Here is a 21,805-nt window from a genome sequence, read left to right on the forward strand (position 1 = left end):
GAATGATTTCCAGGATAGCCAAGGATTACAAAGAAGCCTAGTCTTGAACTGCCCTTCCCCCAAATATCTAAAAATTTAATTTTATAAAGTGTATTTGTTTCTCTGTGACATTAATAATAATCTAGGAAATACATCATCCTTAAATTTTCTGTATAGAAAGTAAATATCGGGGCTGGAGAGATGGCTCAGTGGTTAAGAGCACTGACTGCACTTCCAGAGGTCCTGAGTTCAAATCCCAGCAACCACATGGTGGCTCACAACCATCTGTAATGAGATCTGATGCCCTCTTCTGGTGTGTCTGAAGACAGCTACAGTGTATTCATATATAATAAAAAAAAAAAAAAAAAAAAAAAAAAAAAAAAAAAAAAAAAAAAAAAAAAAAAAAAAAGAAAGTAAATATCTGGGAGTGTTCAGGGTGGTGTGGCCAAAGACATGAAATGAGGCTTTAGGTAGCTTCTGCCTATGGATGGTGTGTGGATAACAGCTTTGGACAAAGCAGGTCTTTGATCCTGAACCCTTAAACAGTGCTTTCTTGGTAGGTAAGTGTAATTTTGAGGGGATTAATGCTACAAATATGCTGGTTGAATTTCGCAAGAAAGTGGAGGTGGGAAAGGGACAGGGAAAGAAGGTTGAGAAAAGTTAGTAGGCACTACTTGGAAAGATGTTCTGCTGTGTCCACTGGGTGCCCTCACTCCTGGCATTGGAGAGGTGGAGATGCTTCCTTTACTTGGAGGATGATTAAGTCAAGTCTGTTTTATTAACTGATAGATATGGAGCTTCTGAATTGTCACTTCTGAACCCTAAGTTTCCGTAAAGACGACTACTTTCCTCCACAAAGACAAATGCTGAGCACTGTCTCTTTTCACCTGAAGTTAAAGGAACTTGAACTGGTCAGTGATGTCAGAAGGCAAGACTACCACTCAAGAAGGATAAAAACAGCTTAAATGTTGCCAAGGGCAGTCTGGAGAGGCAATGTGCATGTTATAGCATGTTGGCATGCTGCATTGGGCAAAGGTAAGTATATTGTTGGATGCCACCGTTTTTACTTAATTGAAAACATTTTAAATAGAGCTGCCTGGAAAGCAAATGTAAATAGTGTGGTGTGCATACTTAGGCAAAGACCAAGTGTTGTATTCCTTTTGTCTCCAGCAAGTAAAGTACTTATAACATTGTTCACCTGCCTTTATGAAATTGAATCAACCCATAGACCAGAGTGTTGATGAACTGAACCGTCACTGCTGAAGAAATGGGGAGGGAGGGGAGGTGTTGGTATATGATACTGACAGTATAACAACTGTTTCTTGCTTGTACTTTGACCAATATTAAAAATCTGGAAATTTTAAATGTGCAAGCAGGATCAACAGTGTTTGATAAGAATGACTATGGGAGAAACAAGATTTGAATAGAACACACTTGAATAGAATGCCACACTGAATTCCACTCAATTTAAATAAAATAAAAAGTTATTCACACATATATATACTTACATATGAGGTAAAAGACAGAATCAATGAAGAAATATAAAGGAAAAGCTTTTTCAGTGGTGGACCCTAATAACACCATGTTTGTAAAAAGCGCAAATTAAATGCTAAATGCATAAATCCAAAATAAGAAAGACAATTCACATATCTGGACAGGTAATATCAGGTGCTCAATACTACTCAACTTATCCCAGTTTAACACTTATTAAAATTCCAGCTGATGTATTTGCAAATATTAAAACTAATACTGAAATTCATAGCTATAAAGGAAACTAAATATCCAAATCAGGATTTAGAAAAGAAAATATCTAACCTAGGGAAATAGCTGAGTGGGTAAGATGTCTGCCTCCCAAGCTTGAGGACCTAACTTAAAGCCCAGAATGAATGTAAAAACCGTCTGGCCTTGTAGTGTACACTTGCACTCCTGTGATGAGTAGGCAGAGACAGGATCTCTGGCAGCTCTAGCCTAGTTGATGTGCACCATGCCAATTAGAGACCCTACCTCAAAAGAAGTAGACAGCATTGCCAACGGTGACACACCTATGGCTGTCCTCTAGGTCTGCATACACGTAGGCGCACATCTACTTAAGTCATACATGCAGACCTGGACAAATAAGCAAGTGTTTGTACACACACAGATGCATAAAAAAAGAAAAAATCTAGTAGACTGATGCTTCATTATTTCACACCTACCACAACGACAACAGTAGAAATATAGATTCCCCAGAAATACACTCCCAATATTCACAGTCATAAAATTTTCAACAAAGATTCTGAGACAATTCAATTTGGGAGATGGGTCAAAAGATGACGCGGAAAAACTGGGTAAATGAAGTTGGACACTGTTTTGTCATATTTACACTATTTAACTCAAATAGATCAGATACCTTTAAAAAGAAGCAAAAACTACAACATTTCTAGAAGAAAACAATCAATAGACCACTATAGAGGTAGAAACACAAGAAAATTGAACATGACTTATTCAAAGTAAAAAATTCTTATATCTCAAAGACTTCATCAAGAAAGCGAAAGATAATGCACAGAAAGAGAAAGTGTTTTAAAATCACATATATGACAAGGTATTTGTACACAAAATATGTAAAAAAAAAAAAAAAAACTTTCACTACTAAGTAATTTTTTGAAAAAAACAGGATAAAGCCTGAAGAGAGGTTAAACTACTCTTCCAGAGAGGATCTGGGTTTGGTTTCTAGCACCCACAGGGTAAGTAACTCCAACTGTAACTCCAGGGAATCCAATGTCCTTTTCTAAATTTAGAAGGCACTAGGTATGCATATACTGCACTTACATGCAGGCAACACACACAAAGATAGATAGATGGATGGATGGAAGGAAGAAGGGATGGAGACAGAGAACTAAACATACAGTTATGTAAAGGCAATAAAAAATGGACAATAAGGACATGAAAAGATGTTTAATACAGAGAAAAAACTTTAAAAGAAAATGGAAAAATACCACTTCTTGAATACTAAAATGACTATAATTTTTTAAAACTACAGTAACAACCATTGGCAAAACTATGAAAAGATGAAACACTAAAACACTGCTACCAGGAATATGAAATGGTAGTCCCTTTGGAAAAATATTTTGGCAACTCCTCAAAAAGTTAAATATAGAGTTAGCATATGACCCTGCAATTTGACACTCAGGTATATATTACTCAAGAGAAATGAAAACATATGTCTAAGCAAACACTTGCACAGTACTTCAAAGTTATGACAAATCAAATGTATATGAATGTAAGAATGTAAAACAAAGTAGTGAATGTTCAGGTCAACCAAAAGCAATAGTCACAATACATGCCACAACATGAATAAACCTTTATAGACTTACACTAAATATCAGAAATTCCTCATAAGGAACCTTAGGCTCTAGCATTTCATTTATACAAACTGTCCAGAACAAGTGAAGATATACAAAGTAGATTAGTGGTAACCTAGATCTGGGAAACAATAGTTATTACTATGGCTTTCTTTCTGGGACATGAGCTTTCTTTCTGGGAGATTGAAAATGCTCTAACACTAAATTGTAATGAAAGCTTTACAATTCTGTATACATCTAAAAACTACTGAAATTAATCCTTAAATGTTCTTCTTACTTCTATAATTTGGATCAGGAATGTTCATGCCCCATGCAAAGGACCATGTATCAAATGTTAAAGGCTTAGTCCTCAACCTGGACTTAGTCCCCAATGTAGGGTGGTAGAAACTTTAACATTTGGGGACCTAATGGGAGCCTCAGGCAGTTAGAGGCACATCCTCAAAGGAAATTATGTAACACCAGTACCTTCCCCTGTCTTCTGATTGCTATGAGATAAACAGGTTTATCACGTGTTCTCCCCAACATTGCATAACACATGAGCCTAGCCCCAAGAAGAGGACAAGAAGAGGCCGGAAAGCAAGTAAGCACAGACTAAAACTTTGAAATCAGTTCAAATTAACTTTCCCCTCCTTTTATGTTAATCATCTCAGGTATTTACTGCAGTAATGGGCATATATTTAACTTATATATGTTAACCAACACAATTGGCACATTTTCTCAGAATGATTAATGAAAGAAAGAATACATTATACAACTATGATCATTTAGAAGCATGGTTCCCAAGAAACTGTTTTGGAATATAAAGCATATGTGTGTCTGGGGGCGGGGGGGTGTCTGTGCCTCATTTCCTAACAACAGAGTTGTAAGATTATATCCAAAATTAGGTCACAGGAATCCACATCACCGAACTGTTTTCTTGGATTGCTAGGAGATAGGATTCTAACTTAAGGCTCCAAACTCAGACAATATACTGTAAAAAGCCCAAGTCACATGAAAAGGTTATTTATGGAAAAAGTTCTGGCTGTCTTCAGACTGAGTTACCACAGACCATTCATGAGCAAAGATTTAGGACAATTGTGTTAATAAGTACTAACAAAACAATAGAGGAACATCGTTCCTATATATACTTCCTGAATTCTAAAAGCATTTCTATGGGTGAGTAGCACATTATTAGCAAGAATAAGGGTTCACTAAACAATATAAATTTTAAAAAAAAATGTGGAATAAAATTTAAAAAGAGATCACCACAAAGCAATAAAAAACTAATTCTTAAAAATGAAGTACAACTTAGAATAGGAACATAAGTCGTTCACAATTTTAAAAAATGCAGGCTATTACACTAAAAGTGGTTTAAAAATACTTCCTTTACTATGTACCCCAGGCTGAGTTGGAATTCATTGTGCAGCCCAACTTGGTTTAGAACAAAAGATCTCTCAGACATAGTTCCTCAGGGGCTAAGATTATAAGTGTGTGCCATCACAAATAGCTAAATTTTCTAATCAAATAACACTAAGAATGTATTCAGAATTATGTATGGAGGCATAAGTCTATATATAATATCAGCACTCAGGTGGCTAAAGAAAGATAGTCACTAATTCAATGCCAGCCAAGCCACATTTTCTGTATCAAATAAATGAATGGGGAGAAATTAGAATCAGATACATACACATTACAATAATGTGATATTGTAATGTGCTAATGAAATGTTAAGAGTTAAAGTTTGATTGAAAAGGAGAAGTCAGTGCCTGAGTATGCTTTTCAAAATAGGGACATTCGGGGTCTGAGGAGATGGAACAAAGGTTAAGAATACAAACTGCTCTTACAGAAATGTCTGAGTTTAGTTCCTAACATTTACATCAGACAGATTACAGCTACCTGTTACTCCAGTTCCAAAGGGTACTAAAGTGCACGTACCTACACAAAAACACATGAATACATATAATTTAAAATAAGATTTTTAAACAGTAATATTTTTTTATTCAGCCAGTCCTATTTGATTTGGAATAAAGAAATTATTCCAAGCATCTAGAGAAACATAAAGGCCTGAGAACAGAGCACATACTGCAGCTGAAAAATAGAAAGTGTGTCATAAGGAAATCTGGGTTGGAACTTCTGGGTAAGGACAAACTCGTTTCTAAAAAGCAGATTTCCTTGATCAAATTTGGCCTTAGGAAAGGAACACAAGAGGAAATACATATAATGACCCAGAGGTGAACAAGAGCTTCAGGGCAAGCCCTAGGGAGATAACGAGAAATGTCTTGGAGCAGTTAGAAACAGAGTTCTGGTCAGGGTTTTATTTTTACTTTTTCTTATCTTTTTCTTCTCAGAGGCCAAACACAGAGTTAGGCTAGTCTAAAAACATTTGATAACCTAAAATAGTCAACAAAAGCCCAAAAGATTTAGAGGAAAATAGAAGCAGCACCTACTCTGCTGTAACTGTAAGCTAAAATTTCTAGCAATTTGTATCATTTCAACACTGCATGTGCTGTTGAGACCTGAGCACCAATCAGTATGATAGTATTAGGAAAATTTCACAAGGTATTAGAAGACAATTAGAGTATATAAAGTCCTCACAAATAGGATTCATGTTCTTATAAAATAGAACCCAGGGAGCTGTCTTGTACCTTCCACCAAGAAATAACACATGCAAGCAGGCTGGCTCTATGTATAAACTACAAAGAAGGCCCTACAGACATTGAAATCTACCAGCACCCTGATCCCAGACTTTCGAGTCTCCTTAACAGAGAAATCCTTTTCGGTTGTTTATATGCTATCTAGTATTATTCTGTAGCAATACAATTGAACTAAAATCCTAACAAAAAAGCTGGACTTGTAGCTCAGTCAGTGGTGAAGCACTTGCTTTGGCACACACCAAGTCCAGGGACTGACTTCCAGCACTGACCAAAAAGAAAACAGTAAGTCTCTCAGACTGCCCCCCCACCCCGTGTGTGTGTGTGTGTGTGTTTACACTCGTGCACAGACATTAATATTTTTAGCTGATTAAAACAAAGTATATAGAATAACAAAACAACAAGAAAATAATGAAATGGAATACAATACAGCTGAAAATAACATGTCCCATTTGATAACACTAATGTAAAAGAAAATCTTAACAGAGGTGAGTACTTTAAAACTACAGAGAAACTAAATAAAACAGAATATATGCCTAGATGACAGACAACTCATCTTAATATACATCAAAAAGTAAAATGTGTACTCATATTGTAGTACACAAGCATTAAATGTAACTATATTAAAGTGTAGAAGATGAATTAGAATGATGAACTGATCTGATACGTTCCTAACTTTATGAAAATTGCTAAAGGTACAAATGTCTACACATTTTTATTTTGCATATGAAACTACTGGTCACGTTTGATATTTTACATCTTATTTACAAAGTCAGATACTGACAGTATTATATAAGCAAATTATGCATTTAAATTGATAAAATAAAGTCTAGATAATTACTCCTCTGATAACTACCCTTTTATATGAAGTTAATTCCCTATAACATTCAATTCACACTATACTCCAGGTAGAATGGTATATTTCTATATTCCTAGCTTTTAAGGAGGCTCAGGTAGAAGCATTGCTTGAGTCTAAAATTTCCATAGCATCTTGAGTAAAACAGAGCCCCCATCTCAAAAACAACAACAAAAAGACACTATATAGTCCTTGAGTATTTACTGAGACTCACTTCCCGTAAGTAGATAATAGCATTATGTCACTCAACCAAAAGTTCCATTTATGTTGGTTCTAATGAAAGTTGGCACATAGGGTCCTTATTTGAGTGCTTGGTCCTCATTTAGTAGAACTGCTTAGAAAAGTATTATGAGGTGTAGCCTTGTCAAAGGAGGTATGCATGGGAAGTGAGCTCTAAATTTTCAGTTAGAGCTTAGCTACCACTCCAATGCCATGTCTGCCTGCTTGCTTGCCTGCTACCATTCTCCAGGCCATGATGATGATGGTCTCTACTGTCTTCTGGTACCATGAGCCCTGTATTAATTTCTTTTTTAAATTAATTTGTGATGGTTCTTTGTCACAGCAGTAGAAATGTAACTTAAGACATCAACCAAACTCTTAATTATTTATTTTAGTTTTATTTTATGTGTATATACCTGAGGGTATGTATGCAAATGATGTATAACAAGTCAGAAAAGAACTTCAGATACCCTGACATTGGAGCTATAGGCATTTGTAAACCAACATGTAGGTGCTGAGAATTGAACCCAGGTCCTCTTTGTGGCGTTTTGAATAAGAATGGCTCTCATAGGCTCATGGATTTGAATGCTTCGGTCATAGAGAATAGTACTATTAGGTTTATCCTTGTAGTAGGTAGTGTATCACTGGTGGGCTTTGTAGTGTAATATACACAAGGTTTAGTATCTCTTCCTGCTGCCTTTGAATCCACATGCAAAGCTCCCAGGCAACATATCTGTGTGTTGTCATGCTCTCTGACATAAGAACGATGGACTAAACCTCTGAAACTGTAAGCAAGCCCCAATTAAATGCTTTCCTTTATAAGAGTTGCTGTGGTCCCCATGTCTCTTCACAGCAATAGAACATTGATTAAGACATTCTGCAAGAATAATAAGTGTCCTTAACCACTGAACATCTCTCCAGCCTCTAAGACTTCATTTGTAAACAGCAGCTATATAAATGCCAGGGAACATGAATTTTCATAGCCAAGCAAAATATCAATTTTTCAACCAATTAACTTCTTGCCTTATGTTATTAAAATTTACAAAAAAGCAATAGAAACTGACTCAAGACACAGCACTGGGCATGGTCGAATGGTAGAAGACTTATACAAGATCTTGAGTTATATTATACAAGCACCAAGAAGACACATACACACAAATACACAAGACATCAAGGCCTAGAGATGAACAGTGGTTAGAACACTTGCATAGAATAGAAATGGCTATGGGTTGGGTTCCCAGCAACCACCAATGAAAGGTATTATAAATACATTCATGGCTTTATATTTTTTTTTAAAACACAATTAGAAAGCCAGCAAAATAGTTCATGCAAATCTAACAACCTGAGTCCAACCTCTGGAGCCCACAGTATAGAGAGAACCAACAGCCTACTACTGAAAGCTCTCTGATCTCCACATGTAGATCATGGTATGCACACAGTGACAGTCACACAAACATCTCATACTTAGAAACAATAATAACGAATAAAATTAAAAGAGGGCCAGCAAGATGCTTCTGTGGGTAGAGATGCACCTTGCAAGCACATCTGACCAAAAACTGCTATTTTGCTTGGCGGTTTGCTCTCCCAAGCCCTCATAAAGATGAAATAAGGAAAATGACTTCACCAAGCTATTCCCTAACCTCTCTATACACACGCCATGGGGCACATGCATGCATGTACACGTACACACAGATGACAAAGACATAAACCAACACATACATTGGAGCTTGGGAAGAATGCATAACAAAAAATAACTGCTTTAGAGAAAGGAAAAATCAGGGCAGCACTTTATATGTTACCAGAGTTTAAAATGCAGAAATAAATTTCAAAGACCATTGTAGTAAATGTTACCTGCATAGCACTCTTGCCCATTTTAACAACTTCAAACAACATCATGTTTTCAACTCCATTCTGTTGATGATGACCATTCATTCGGTTTGGACCAGAAGGAGGTTTTCCTCCTCCATTTCCACTTTTACCCTTTTCGGCTGGACCTTTTTTGCCTTTTTTACAAGTCTGTTTTTTAAAAAAAAGAACAACAGAAGTTGATTAACTTACATTACTCTCAGTATCTTTGAGAATTCAAAACAAAAGTGCAAAGAGAGCAACTAATAATTATAACATGATTAAATTTGATATATAGAAGAGGTCATTCATATATAAGAAAGTAACATGATAATTATAGCCTCTTTGTTTTGTTTTCCATAAAGCTCACATTATGTTACAGTAGATCATAACCTCTGATAACAAACTATAGGCCCAAATTTCTATTCCTATTAGCTGAGTGATTTTGGACAAGTTGCTTATCTACACATTAATCCACCCATGTCTTCCCCATCTGCATAGTAGCAGATGTTTACAATTCCAGCATTCAAGAGTCTGAAGCAGAAGGATCAGGAATTCAAGACCAGCTACCTAACAAATTCAAGCTCAATCTGGGCTACGTGAGGTAGTGTAGAAGAGGAGAAAAGAGAGGAGAAGGAATGAGAAAGTGAAGAGCAAAGAATGAGGGAGGAATGGGGGAAAGGAGAATAAAAAAATAATTTTCCAGTTTTTGAGGTAAAAGATTGAACTATGTCTACGTCACAGGGTTATTGTGATTATGAAAACTGAAAATATTTATTACAAATACACTTAGCACATAATAAAGTAAAAAATAATTGCTATAGCCGGGCAGTGGTGACGCATGTCTTTAATCCCAGCACTTGGGAGGCAGAGCCAGGCGGATTTCTAAGGCTATCCTGGTCTACAATGTGAGTTCCAGGACAGCCAGGGCTACACAGAGAAAAAAATTGCTATAATTATCACTTTTGATTGAGAAGAAATTCAGTAAATGGTATTTAGACCTAAATCTCCTAGAATTAAATATACTGAATTTGATTTAATTGTGAAAAGTGTCATATCACAAAATATCAATGAAGTTTGAAAAAATCATTAGAAAAATCTGTTCAAGTTTTATCTTAGTCTATCACACTATGTTAAGGTTCAGGTCCTCTCTGAGAACAGCTAGTGCTCTTAACCAGAGTCATCTCTGCAGTCCCATCACCGCAGGCTTTGTGGAGAATGTATATAAAGTTATAAAATTCATTTTTTTCCTGGGCGAACTCTTAACCACCCTGAGAATTCAGTTCATATCTACAGGAAAATGAAGTTCACTTCTAAGGAATCTGTCAGCATTGGGAGTAGGAGTTTCAGGAATCAGCAAAAAGGATCCCAGAGAGATAGATGGCTCATAAGGTCAAACACCTACTGCCAAGCCAGATGACCTGAGTTCAATCCCCAAGATTCAAATGACAGCAATGAACTCACACAAGTTGTCCTCTGACTTCCACAAGAAGCACAGTCACATCTCCACTTATGTACGCCATTCATACGTATGTACATACATACACACACACATAATAAATAAATATGTACATAAATAAGAATGCTAAGGTTTACTATATAACTTATAAAAATCACTTCTATAACTTTTACACCTTCTTAAAGAAAAAAAGCCATTCCTAGTAAATTTCTTTTAATTGAGAACTTCATACATGTATATTTTTTTAATCAAATTCACTCCAATCTCCAACTCTTCAATGTTTACCCTACTCCTGTTTTCCCCCTCAATTACATCTGTTCCCTCTATCCCTCCTTCTATCCTCTCCCCCCTACCTCCCACTCCTGCAACAAAAGTAGTCTACTTAGTATCTGCATGGCAATAGGAAAACATATGGAGCATGGGTAGCCTCTCAGGAGCCAAATCCTGAAGGAACCTAATTCCCCTTTCCCAACAGTCATTAATTGCCAATAGCTCCTCAGATAAGGGAAGAACATCATAGCTTGCCCCCTTCTCCATCCATGCTGGGATTTGCTATAACTTCATCTTGTGTAGGTCTTTTGTGTACTACCAAGGAATAAAAGTAATCAACTATTTTACCCTAACTTATTTTTTTATGAATGTATGAGTGTTTTACGTGCATGTATTTTGGTGTACCATGTGTGTGCCTAGTATGGAGGGAGAGCATAAGAGGGTATTGGAACCTCTGCACTTCAACTTCCAGACAGCTGCAAATCACCATGTGGATACTAGGAACCAAACCTTGGTCCTTTGAAAGAGCAGCAAGCAACTGCTTTAAGTGCTAAGCAATTCCTCCAAACCCTCTAACTCATCTTTTAAATGTTAGTCCCAAAATAAAATCTTTCAAGGAAACATTTCAGAGTCCTGCATATGATGATTTCATGGCTCCTTTTAGAGGTATACATTTTTGTGATCTAGAGAGCAAAGGTCAGCAAACTGACTATAAAGTTAACACTAAATATTTGGCTTTATAGGTCCCTGTTCTTGTTTTAATTTCTATTGCTGTAGTAAAAAACGAAGGAAGGCTTTATTTGGCTTATAACTCTAGGATACAGTCTATCATTTCAGGGACAGCACTGTAGAAATTCAAGCAGGCACACCCCACAGTCAAAAGCAAAGAAAATTAGTACAGCCTTGCTTGTTCTCAGTCAGCTTTCTCTTCTTTTACACAGTTCAGAAACTCTTACCTAAGGAATAGTATCACCCAAAATGGGTTTCCCTATATCATTTAACAATCAAATATCCCTAGACAGGCCCACAGACCAACTTTATGCAGTTCTTTCTTCATCACCACTCTTTCAGGATAATTTTACGAAGTGTCAAGTTGGCAGTTAAACCTAACAACATACTCAAATATAAACTATATATTTATTTTTAAAAACATTAAAAATATAATCACCATTCTTATATTATGAACACTCTAAAAGCAAGTCTTAGTCTGTGATTTTCTGACCTAGAGTAAAGCCTACAAACGTTTTTCCACAGACACTCTGTGTGTTTGCATGTTACTCTATAGAGGGTCCTTTCTCCTTCAGTAGTCCACAAGCACCATATTCTGGTTTGGGGTTCCTATTTTGTGGTAATGGGGATGGCCTCAGGGACTCACTAATGTAAGGCAAGCACTTATCACTGAGCTACATTTCCAGTCCATTTTATTATTATTTTGAGAAACGATTTTGCTAAGTCATTTCCTAGGCTGGATTTGAAGTAATAAAAAGTCCACCCAGGAATGAACTTGAAGTCCACCTGTTTTAGCCTCCTGAGTAACTGAGATTAAAGGCATATGTTACCAACCTAGCAAAAACACTATTATGCTTAATAGTTATTTCAATAAACAACTTCCATATTTGTGAGGTATTACCTATTAAAAAATCACTCTAAATCATTAATTGATAATTATAAAATGAAAGGATTTTACACCAAGTTAAAAAAAATTTGAGAGAGATTAGGCTAAAAAAAATTACACAAAATATACAGTGGTGGCACACACTTTTAATCCTAGCACTTGGGAGGCAGAGGCAGGTGGATTTCTGAGTTTAAGGACAACCTGGTCTGCAGAGTAAGTTCCAGGACAGCCAGAGATACACAGAGAAACCTTGTCTCGAAAAAACTAATTTAGCCTATTAAGCTCAGTGGTTATGATCACTGACTGCTCTTCCAGAGGTCCTGAGTTCAATTCCCAGCAACCACATGGTGGCTCACAACCATCTGCAATGAGATCTGATACCCTTTTCTGGTGTGTCTGAAGACAGTGACAGTGTACTCACATACACAAAATAAATAAGTAAATCTTTTTTTAAAAATTAATATTATCACAGAACCAAATACTTTCAAGCTGTATATCATGTGTGTAACTATGCTTTGTCACTATAAAAAAATAACTACATGCTTCATGTAGTTAAAATGCTTCATGAGGAAACTATATGGAAAAATAAGGGAAATATAGGAAGTAAAGCTTGATGTAATCACATAGCCCTGTAATCCCAACACTGTGTTAAAAAAGGCCAGCCTTGGCTACAAAATATGTTCAAGAATATCATGGGCTACATGACACTGAGGCTGTCTCCAAGAGGAGAGAAGGAGGAAGAGGAGGAAGAGGAAGAAGAGGAGGAGGATAAAAATAGTAATACTAATAAAAATGCTAACCTGAGTATGGTTTTAGAAAGAAAAAAATCCCTTTTAAAAAAAAGACTTTTGGCCGGGCGGTGGTGGCGCACGCCTTTAATCCCAGCACTCGGGAGGCAGAGGCAGGCGGATTTCTGAGTTCGAGGCCAGCCTGGTCTACAGAGTGAGTTCCAGGACAGCCCGGGCTATACAGAGAAACCCTGTCTCGAAAAACCAAAAAAAAAAAAAAAAAAAAAAAAGACTTTTGGAGGTAGCATAGGAGGCTATCAGGAGTCTATAGACTTCAGTTTCTGTCTATAAAAGAAGCAAGATTTATATTCAAGACTTTCCTTAAACTATGTGCATGGGTATGTGCACATAGGTGGAGGTGCCTTTAGAAGCCAGAGGCATCAGATTCCTAAGATTTAGATTCCTGCCTGAAATTACTTCTTTGTTCTAGCTTAATGTCAGATTCCTGCCTGAAGCCCACTTCCATGTCCTTGGCCAATGTCAGATTTCTGGCAAGCAGCCCATTTCCTTGTCCTAGGCCCATGTCAGATTCTTGTCAAGCAGCCTCAAAAGCTATCCACCTCTCCCCCTATTTTATTTCATAAACAAGACTGGGCCTGTCTTAGGTCATTCTGACAAGAATGTCTTCCTTACCTGTCATGTAATATTCATTGTCAAAAGCAATGCACTTCTGTCTTAGGTTGGTAAGGTTCTGTTCAGAATCTTACCAATCCTTGGCTTGCCAGCCTGTTAATTTAATAATTCTATCTAGGGGTTCAGTTTCAGTCTCAAGCCATGTACTTTGGCTGCCAACATGTTATTAAAGACAAGTTTAACATGATGGGCAGGAATAAAAGTATTCCCAGGACAAAAAGGGCTAGCATGATCAAGTTATATATGCCATTCTTGAAGCTTGTCCAAAACAGAAATACTTACCCATGGCAACACAACATTTCAACATAACATAATGGATTTATTGGGAAATCAAATGAGTTGATATGTCACATTTTGCTTAGCATATTATACTTTATAAAATGACCTACTAGAAACAATAATGTTCAATAAGTTCAATAATAGTAAACTATATACAGATACTCACAAAGCTATTTAGTCTGAAAACATAAAAAAATGTATATATACTCAGGTGTGTCATAAAACTGAGACCCCAAAACAAGCCAAATTTTGAAGGATAAAATTCTCTTTCATTGAAGTTTGCGTGCACATACATGTTAAAAAAAAAAGTCACATAAATGATACATACTTTGCCTTTGCCTTGCTTCTGATTTTTTCCTTCAATGTCTTCAAAATCTGTGTCAGAAGAAAAATGTGTTTCTGACTCCCTATGACAAAAGATAAGCAAACATTTTAAACCTTCTTTAGAAATGTAGATTATGTTTCCAATTTTTCAACATTATCTAAAAACAAATAAATGGCTGATTCATTATAAAATAAAATGAAGTTCTGGATGTGGAACAGGGTCTTGTGGGGAAGAGGATAAGACGGCAGGAGTGGGGAGGAGGGAAAGGGAGGAGGAAAAACACAAACAGAACTTGCTATATACATGTATGAAGTAGGCAAAGAAATTTAATAAGAACTCAATATTATTATTAAGAGTAACTTATATACTTATATAAAATATACCTTAAACCATTACCAAACATGTAAGACTTATTACAAGGATTACTATAAATCTGACCAATTACAACGAGTATTAAGATATAGATTTCTCTATAAACATTTATGTTTTTGATCAAAACATGAAATTCAACAAATAGCTGAAAAATATGATAGGCAGTTCTACTTTCTGATACAAGAACATACTTAGGGAAATTAGTTTACTACCAGGCAGTGGTAGCACATGTTTTTAATTTCATCTCTTTATTCTAAACAACTCAAATAGAAATATTTGCCAAGTCCCAAACTCAGGGAACTTTTGCTTAGAGTTTTAAATTTAAGAGCCAATTTAGGCTGGCAGATCTCAAAGAGTGAGTTCCATGACAGTCAGGACTTAGTCTACTCCTGTCAATTTTTATTATCTATTATTCTATAGCAGACCCATATTATCTTAAGTATACTATATCAATACACTAATCTATAATATAAACTTGCTAATGATCTTCAATTTTGATGTGCATAATAAATTGCATATTTTTTGCTTTGTAACTGTTAAATCGAAGCTCCTAGAAGCAGGCATATCTATCTGTCTTAATTCCTTATATTATCTAATACACTGTCCTATTGCTATTTGGAAGATGGATTTGTTTTTGTAAGCAGGCTCTCATTAAGTAGCCCAGTCTGACCTCAAACTCCCAATCTTCCTGCCTCCACTTCATAAGTGCTAGGATCACAGGTAAGCACCCCTAGACATAGTCCAATAGCTCCTTTAACAAAAATTTATTCAAGACTTGAATATGTCCCTCTAAAGATGCTGTGTTTCCTTAGGAACCCTAAAGTATAACAAATTTACACTGCAATTAAAATATCACAGTTTGGGCTGAAAATGTAACTCAGCAGACTATTTCTCTACAATTCCCAGAGTTCAATCCCTAGCAATGCATAAAAATGAACAAGGTAGTATATTCCTGTAGCCCAAGCATTTGAGAAATAAGGCAGAGAGTTCAAAGTCATCCTAAGCTACACAGTGAATTTAAGGCTAGCCTAGGCTCCGTAAGACTGTCTCAAGACAAAAATATAATTTTGGAGACTACAGATCTAACTCAATACTTGATTAGTATGCATGATATCCTGGAATCCCAAAACCTTGAGGAAAAGCCATACTATTAGCCAAAACAACAACAACAAAAAAAACCCAATAAACTCATAATCTCCACCAAACAAAAATTATTAAAAATATGAAAAGATGCCTACTAGGCGGGTGGTGGTGGCACACGCCTGTAATCCCAGCACTTGGGAGGCAGAGGCAAGCAGATTTCTGAGTTCGAGAGTTTGAGGCTAGCCTGGTCTACAGAGTTAGTTCCAGGACAGCCAGGGCTACACAGAGAAACCCTGTCTCGGGGAAAAAAAAAAAAACAGATGCCTACTAACAAAAGTAGAAACTGGCTGCTATGTAGAATGTATCTACCTACTCAGTCAACAGTTTTATCCATCAAACTTTTTCTACTAAATCAAGCCTCATAAAGAATCTAACAGGAGATTGCATGTACATAAAATAGAGCTAAACAGATCTATTGGGCAATTTAAAGTCATATTTTTAATTGAGATACCTCATGGAATCATTGCTTAATATAAAAACAGCTGCTATACAGCAGCCACAGTGGTGTAACATTTTTAATCTCAACACTTGAAAGACAGACATGGACAGATCTCTGTTAAGTTGCAGACCAGCCAGAGCTACATAATTTTTCGGACCTGGTCTCAAAAAAACAAAACAAAAAAATACAAACAAACAAACAAAAGATCCCACCTAAAAAGAGCACATGTATGCACATAAAATGACTCCTACAGAGACAGGGTCTCACTGTATAGGCCAGATAGACCAATATCTCATTATATAGTTCAGGCTAGCCTTGAACTTGCTATCCAGGTACCACTATGGCATGCACTTTACTCCCACTAAAAAGGAAATACTGCAAGAGCTACAATCCTCCCCCCAACCCTCTGCAAAACACTAAATAAACTAAATAAAGCAAGGAATAATTACAACAAAAGCAGACTAAAGAGTATAGGTAATGTTTTATAGATTTATTTTATATGTATTTTATATGTGTTTTATGTGCATGCTTGTGTGCCATGGTGCATGCCTGCTGCCCAAAGAGGGTATCAGATCACCTGGAACCTAAGTTACAGATAGTTGTTAAGTGACCCTGTGAGTAATGGGAAGCAAACCTGGAGGCTCTGCGTGTCCTCTTAACCACTAGCCATCTCTTCAGCCTTAAGAGTGTAGGGAACTTTAAAGACAGGATGGGGAAATGGAGAGGTAGATGGGTGGGTGGTCAAGTATTCAAACATCTTTTCTAGACTAGTATGCATATAACCTGTTTTTGCAACAAATAATTGAGGTATCTTGTACTCATTTCATTTAATAACCAGACTTGACACTACAATCTAAATACTAATCTACCGTTATCATTCCTTACTAACTGAAAGATTTAACATTTTAATAATCCCGATATTCTTCCTTAAAAACAACTAGTACTGTGTGGTAGTTTGAATGATAATGGCCCAGATAGGCATATACGCTTGTCTCCAGTTACTAGCACTGTTTGAGACAGATTAGGAGATGTAGCCTGAAGGAGGTATGCCACTCGTAGACTTTTGAAATCTGAAAGCCCACCCCAGATGTAGTCAATCAGTGTCTGTCTGTCTCAGCCCATCTCTGTGTGTCTGTCTGTCTGTCTCTCCCTCCTCCAGTTCCAACTGCAGATCAGGATGTAAAGTTCTCAGCTACTATGATAGCATCATGCCAATCTGCTTCCTGCCATGATGATCACAGACTAAGCCTCTAAAACTTTAAGCAGGCTCCAATTAAATGTCTTTTTTATAAGAGTTCTCACTGACATGATAGCTCTTCACAGCAAGAAAACAGTAACTAAGGCATACTATGAAACCAACAATGGATTCCAAACTGCGCATTAAAAAAATAATAGTAGAAGCTGGAGAGATAGTTCAGTAGTTAAAAACATGTAGAGCTCTTGCAATGTTTACTTTCCAGGGAATCTGATGCTCTCTTTGGGCTTTAACTGGCAACATGCATATACTCAACATACAGACATTTACACAAACATATAACTGAAAATAAAATAAATATCTGTAAAATAGTAAACTGTACCCTGTGCAAATTTTAAAAATAGATCCAAAACATTACAGAAGTGGCAAAAATAAAATTGAATGAGTACTGATTAAAAAAAAAACCCATCATACGCTAAGTTATATATTAGGATCTCATGGAGAAGTAATTTAATCAAATCAAAATTGGTATTTCAATTTTATGGAAACAACCAAATATGTAAATGTTATTATAATACATAGTACTTACTGCAGTAGATTAAAATCAGTTGGTATTTCTGGAGCTGCTATCATTTCTTTATCATCTTCTGGATCACCCCAATGTCAGAAATATATTCATATATTTATGTGAGTAAAATGACTGTGTGCTTCCTCTAAGAAAGACAGTGCCTTTAAAGAAAAAATGACATTCATAATAAATACATCACAAGCATCAAGAAATATTCATACTCAAAAGCTAAATTTCCCAGTGTCTCTTAATGTGTTTTAATAAATAAGTATTTTGTTCTCTTCCATTTGGCTGGATGGTAAGAACTCTTACAGATCTACAGTAATAATACAACATCAAAGACCTATTGTATCATACATAATTTTGTTTAAAATTTTTCGTGACACAGTAACCTGGCACTCCCCCAACCCCTGTCCACCCATCTATCCATGCATACACAAACTTGCATGTATATACCCATTATGTATATATGCATAAAATATAAAACATATAAATATCACACATACACACTAGAAAGAAATAGAATGGGGTTCTCTTACTAAAGTCCTGAAGTCCCGAGGAAAAGTTTAAATCATAATATACTGTGCCTAAAACTTTTTAGCTTTTTATTAATGGTATCCAGACATGGCTAAAAATAGAGCTTTTTGTATCTTAAGATATAATTTTAAAACACTTTAAGGCCAAGTTTCTCCATTCTTGATAAAAACATGTAGTACAACGCTTAGTTTACTAAAAGGAAAACCCTATCATAATGACATGTTGTACCCGAAATTAGTCTGCACAGCATTGGACAGTAGGCTTGAGTATGATCCTCAACAGTACAAATAAAAACAAGTCAGAAGAATGTAAGAATGCTACTTGTAGCTAGCTATGGTGGTGTACACCTACAACCCTAGCACCATGAGTGTGAGGCTAGCCTAATAACATATCTCAAACAAAAAAAGACATGGGCATGAGAAAGGGATCACATCTAACCTTGATGGTCACAGGTTCATCTCCTAAATAAAGAATGACCTGCTATCAAATGATCAGTATATAACAAAGAGACAGGCCAACAGGCTGAAGCTTGGGTCTGAATTTCTTAGAATGTAAAATCTTCTTTATTACTTATTAGCGTATATATCAATCAGAGTGTCATATGTGGAGGTCAGAGGACTTTTTTGTGAAGTCAACTCCTTCCACCTTCATGTCCTCAGGTTTGGGCGCCACGTCCTTTACCTGCCGAGATATCTAGCCTAACTATCGAGTGTTTTGTTGTTGTTTTGCTTTTTGTGGGTTTTTTCCCTTGAGACAGTGTCTCACGTATCCTATACTAGCCTCAAACTCCCTACGTAGTAGCTAAGGATGGCTATGAATTCTTGATCCTCCTGCCTCATTTCCCAAGTATTAGGATTATAGATATATACCACCACATTCAACCTTTTATAGCGTTCAGTCTTAGGTTTTTTTTGTTTTTTCTTTTAAAAGAGAACCTAAGTACTTGGTGGTCACCCAAAGTAGATGAGGGCCTCTGAGATAGTCAGTTGGTAAAAGCACCTCCCAAAAAAGCTGATAACCTGAATTCAATCCCTAGGACACACATGTAGAAAGAGAAAACTTAACTTTCTCAAATGACCTCCAGATATGCACTATGCCATGCATGCACACACCAACACCCACATAATCCTACACACACGTACCAGTAATATAGATGTACAAACAAAAATAATTTTCAAGTAGGTAAAGTTCAATATATCTTTATAAATGTTCAAATATACCACACTTGTGAAATTCTAATGACCCTTTCCAATAAAACAGACACTAGGAAAAAAGCTGGGTGTGATGCTACACGTCTATAATCCCAACAATCAGAAAGCAAAGGCAGATAATTCTAGTTTCAGGTTAGCCTGGTCTACATAGTAAGTTCTAGGTTCACAGAAAGAGAAAAGGGCAGGCAGAGAAAAGTAAACTAAGAAACAAGAAAAGAAACAATTTTCCCATTAACTCATCAAGCCCTTAAGAAACATCAATTGACAAACATGTGCTCAAAACACTATTTCCTACCTTTTACTATAGCCAGGCTAAAATTAAAAAAAAAAAAAAAGTACTATGAATGATAGTATATACCTCTAACCACAGACCTTGGAAGGCAAGAAGATATGAAGGTCAAGATCATCTTTGGCTATATAGAGCTCAAGACTAACCCAACTACTTAAGACCCAAACTCAGACAAAAGAGTGAAGAAGAACGTTCTGTGGACAACAATAACACAGTGCAAAATCATTGAGCTTATCTCTTATCTGAAATGCCTTCAAGTAGTAAAATCTTAAAATATAACTACTACTACTAAAGCACTGCCCCCTTCTAAAACCTTTAAATTTTAATCCAACTTTATTACTGTACCCTAAAGAACTGTCTAATATTCTGTATTTCTGAGATTCATCATCACATATAAAATATATTTTTGTCTTCTAATATCCTATTAATGTTTTAAAAGAAAGGGTATTTGATATTTTAAGGGAATTGTAAAGGCATAAATTCTCAAATGACACTTCAGAAAATTAGGGTGGTAAGATTTCAAAAATATGTACTATCCATCTGTGCTGTGTCATTGCATCTCAGAGCACTTCACAAGCCAATTGTGGGGCTAGAGGTATTACTGTTCAAAAGCAGCACTGAACAGAACCATGATATTTCTCATGGAACTACATATACAAGAAATATGAAAAAACATTAATTTCTATAAGAAAATATATACCCCTTAAACCTAAAATGCAAAACTCCATATATTTTGGTTATATGTCTGTTTTTGAGACAGGGTCTCACTATACACCTCTGGCTGTCCTGGAATTACTATACAGAACAAACTAGTGTCAAACTCACAGAGATCCACTTGCCAAGTTCCAAATGCTGGAACTAAAGACGTGAGCCACCAAGCCCAGGAGTTTTTGCTATTTTTAATCATCTAGTTAACTTACTAACCAAACAATTTATCATAACTGAAAAAAAATGGCAACATTGCTTTGCAATTTCAAAGAGAATGCAATGGACAGAGTTGCCAGCAGCAACTTCAGAAGTAGAAGAATTGAGAATGTTTTTTATTTTAAATGTCTACACCTGGATGTAAATACAATTGTTTTTCCTAAAGACTTGCATTATAAAACTTACAAAATAATGACTTTGGCTAATTGTGGCAGCACAGGTCTGTAATCCCCGTACTCAAATGCACAAGGCAGATGGATCTCAAGTTCACGGGCAGCCCAAACTTGACAACTTAAGTGACACCCTACTTAAGTGAGTAAAACGGATTGCTCAGGGAAAAAAGCATTTGCCTAGCAAGTTCAAGGTCTCCACTACAGTACCTGCCCATCAAAATCTCTTTAAATGTTCTTAATTCTATTAGAACTCAAGAACATGTAGTGCCTATATTAAATAAAAGCATAAAATATTAAAAAATCAATCATTTCGGGACTGCTACAGGTTATTAATTTAATATACATATACATGTGCTCAAAGATCACAAGGTGGAGCTCTCACCCAGTATCAAAGAAAATGTTTGAGGTTTTGATCGTATATAGGAATTCCCTGTAACTACTATAAAAGAGATGCTGTTCCAACAATTAGGGAAGACAGAGCACAGAGACGAAATATGAATACGTCTCCATGACTATTTTCCTTGGAAGGGCCATCAGCAGCAACTAGGTTTTGCTTCTTGTTATTACTAATTAAAGCCACTGCATGTGTACACTGAGTAAATAAATTAAGACCATCTCCTTTAGTCTCCCAGGCAAACAGTATATGCTCTCCATCTACACTTTAGTTAACCATAGTTTCACTTAACCAAAAATGACAAGTGAAAAAGCTCTATAA

At 36.1% G+C, this 21,805-nt stretch overlaps 1 protein-coding gene across 7 annotated transcripts in view; it reads right to left on the bottom strand.

Annotated features, from left to right (window-relative positions):
• Stag2 (stromal antigen 2) overlaps positions 1-21,805 on the bottom strand; it is a 132,150-nt gene that overhangs the window by 58,639 nt on the left and 51,706 nt on the right. For all 7 annotated transcript variants that reach the window (XM_028776684.1, XM_028774712.1, XM_028777976.1 and 4 more), the window contains exons 2-4: positions 17,978-18,117; positions 14,243-14,321; positions 8,877-9,041 (exon numbers count right to left, since the gene is read on the bottom strand). In XM_028776684.1, coding sequence (XP_028632517.1) covers positions 8,877-9,041; positions 14,243-14,321; positions 17,978-18,021 — 288 coding nt within the window. In that variant the 5' untranslated portion in view covers positions 18,022-18,117. The remainder of the gene's footprint in view (positions 1-8,876; positions 9,042-14,242; positions 14,322-17,977; positions 18,118-21,805) is intronic.

This window comes from Grammomys surdaster, unplaced genomic scaffold (genome assembly GCF_004785775.1).
Source record: "Grammomys surdaster isolate TR1022 unplaced genomic scaffold, NIH_TR_1.0 60, whole genome shotgun sequence".
In the NCBI taxonomy this organism is placed as follows: Eukaryota; Metazoa; Chordata; class Mammalia; order Rodentia; family Muridae; genus Grammomys; species Grammomys surdaster.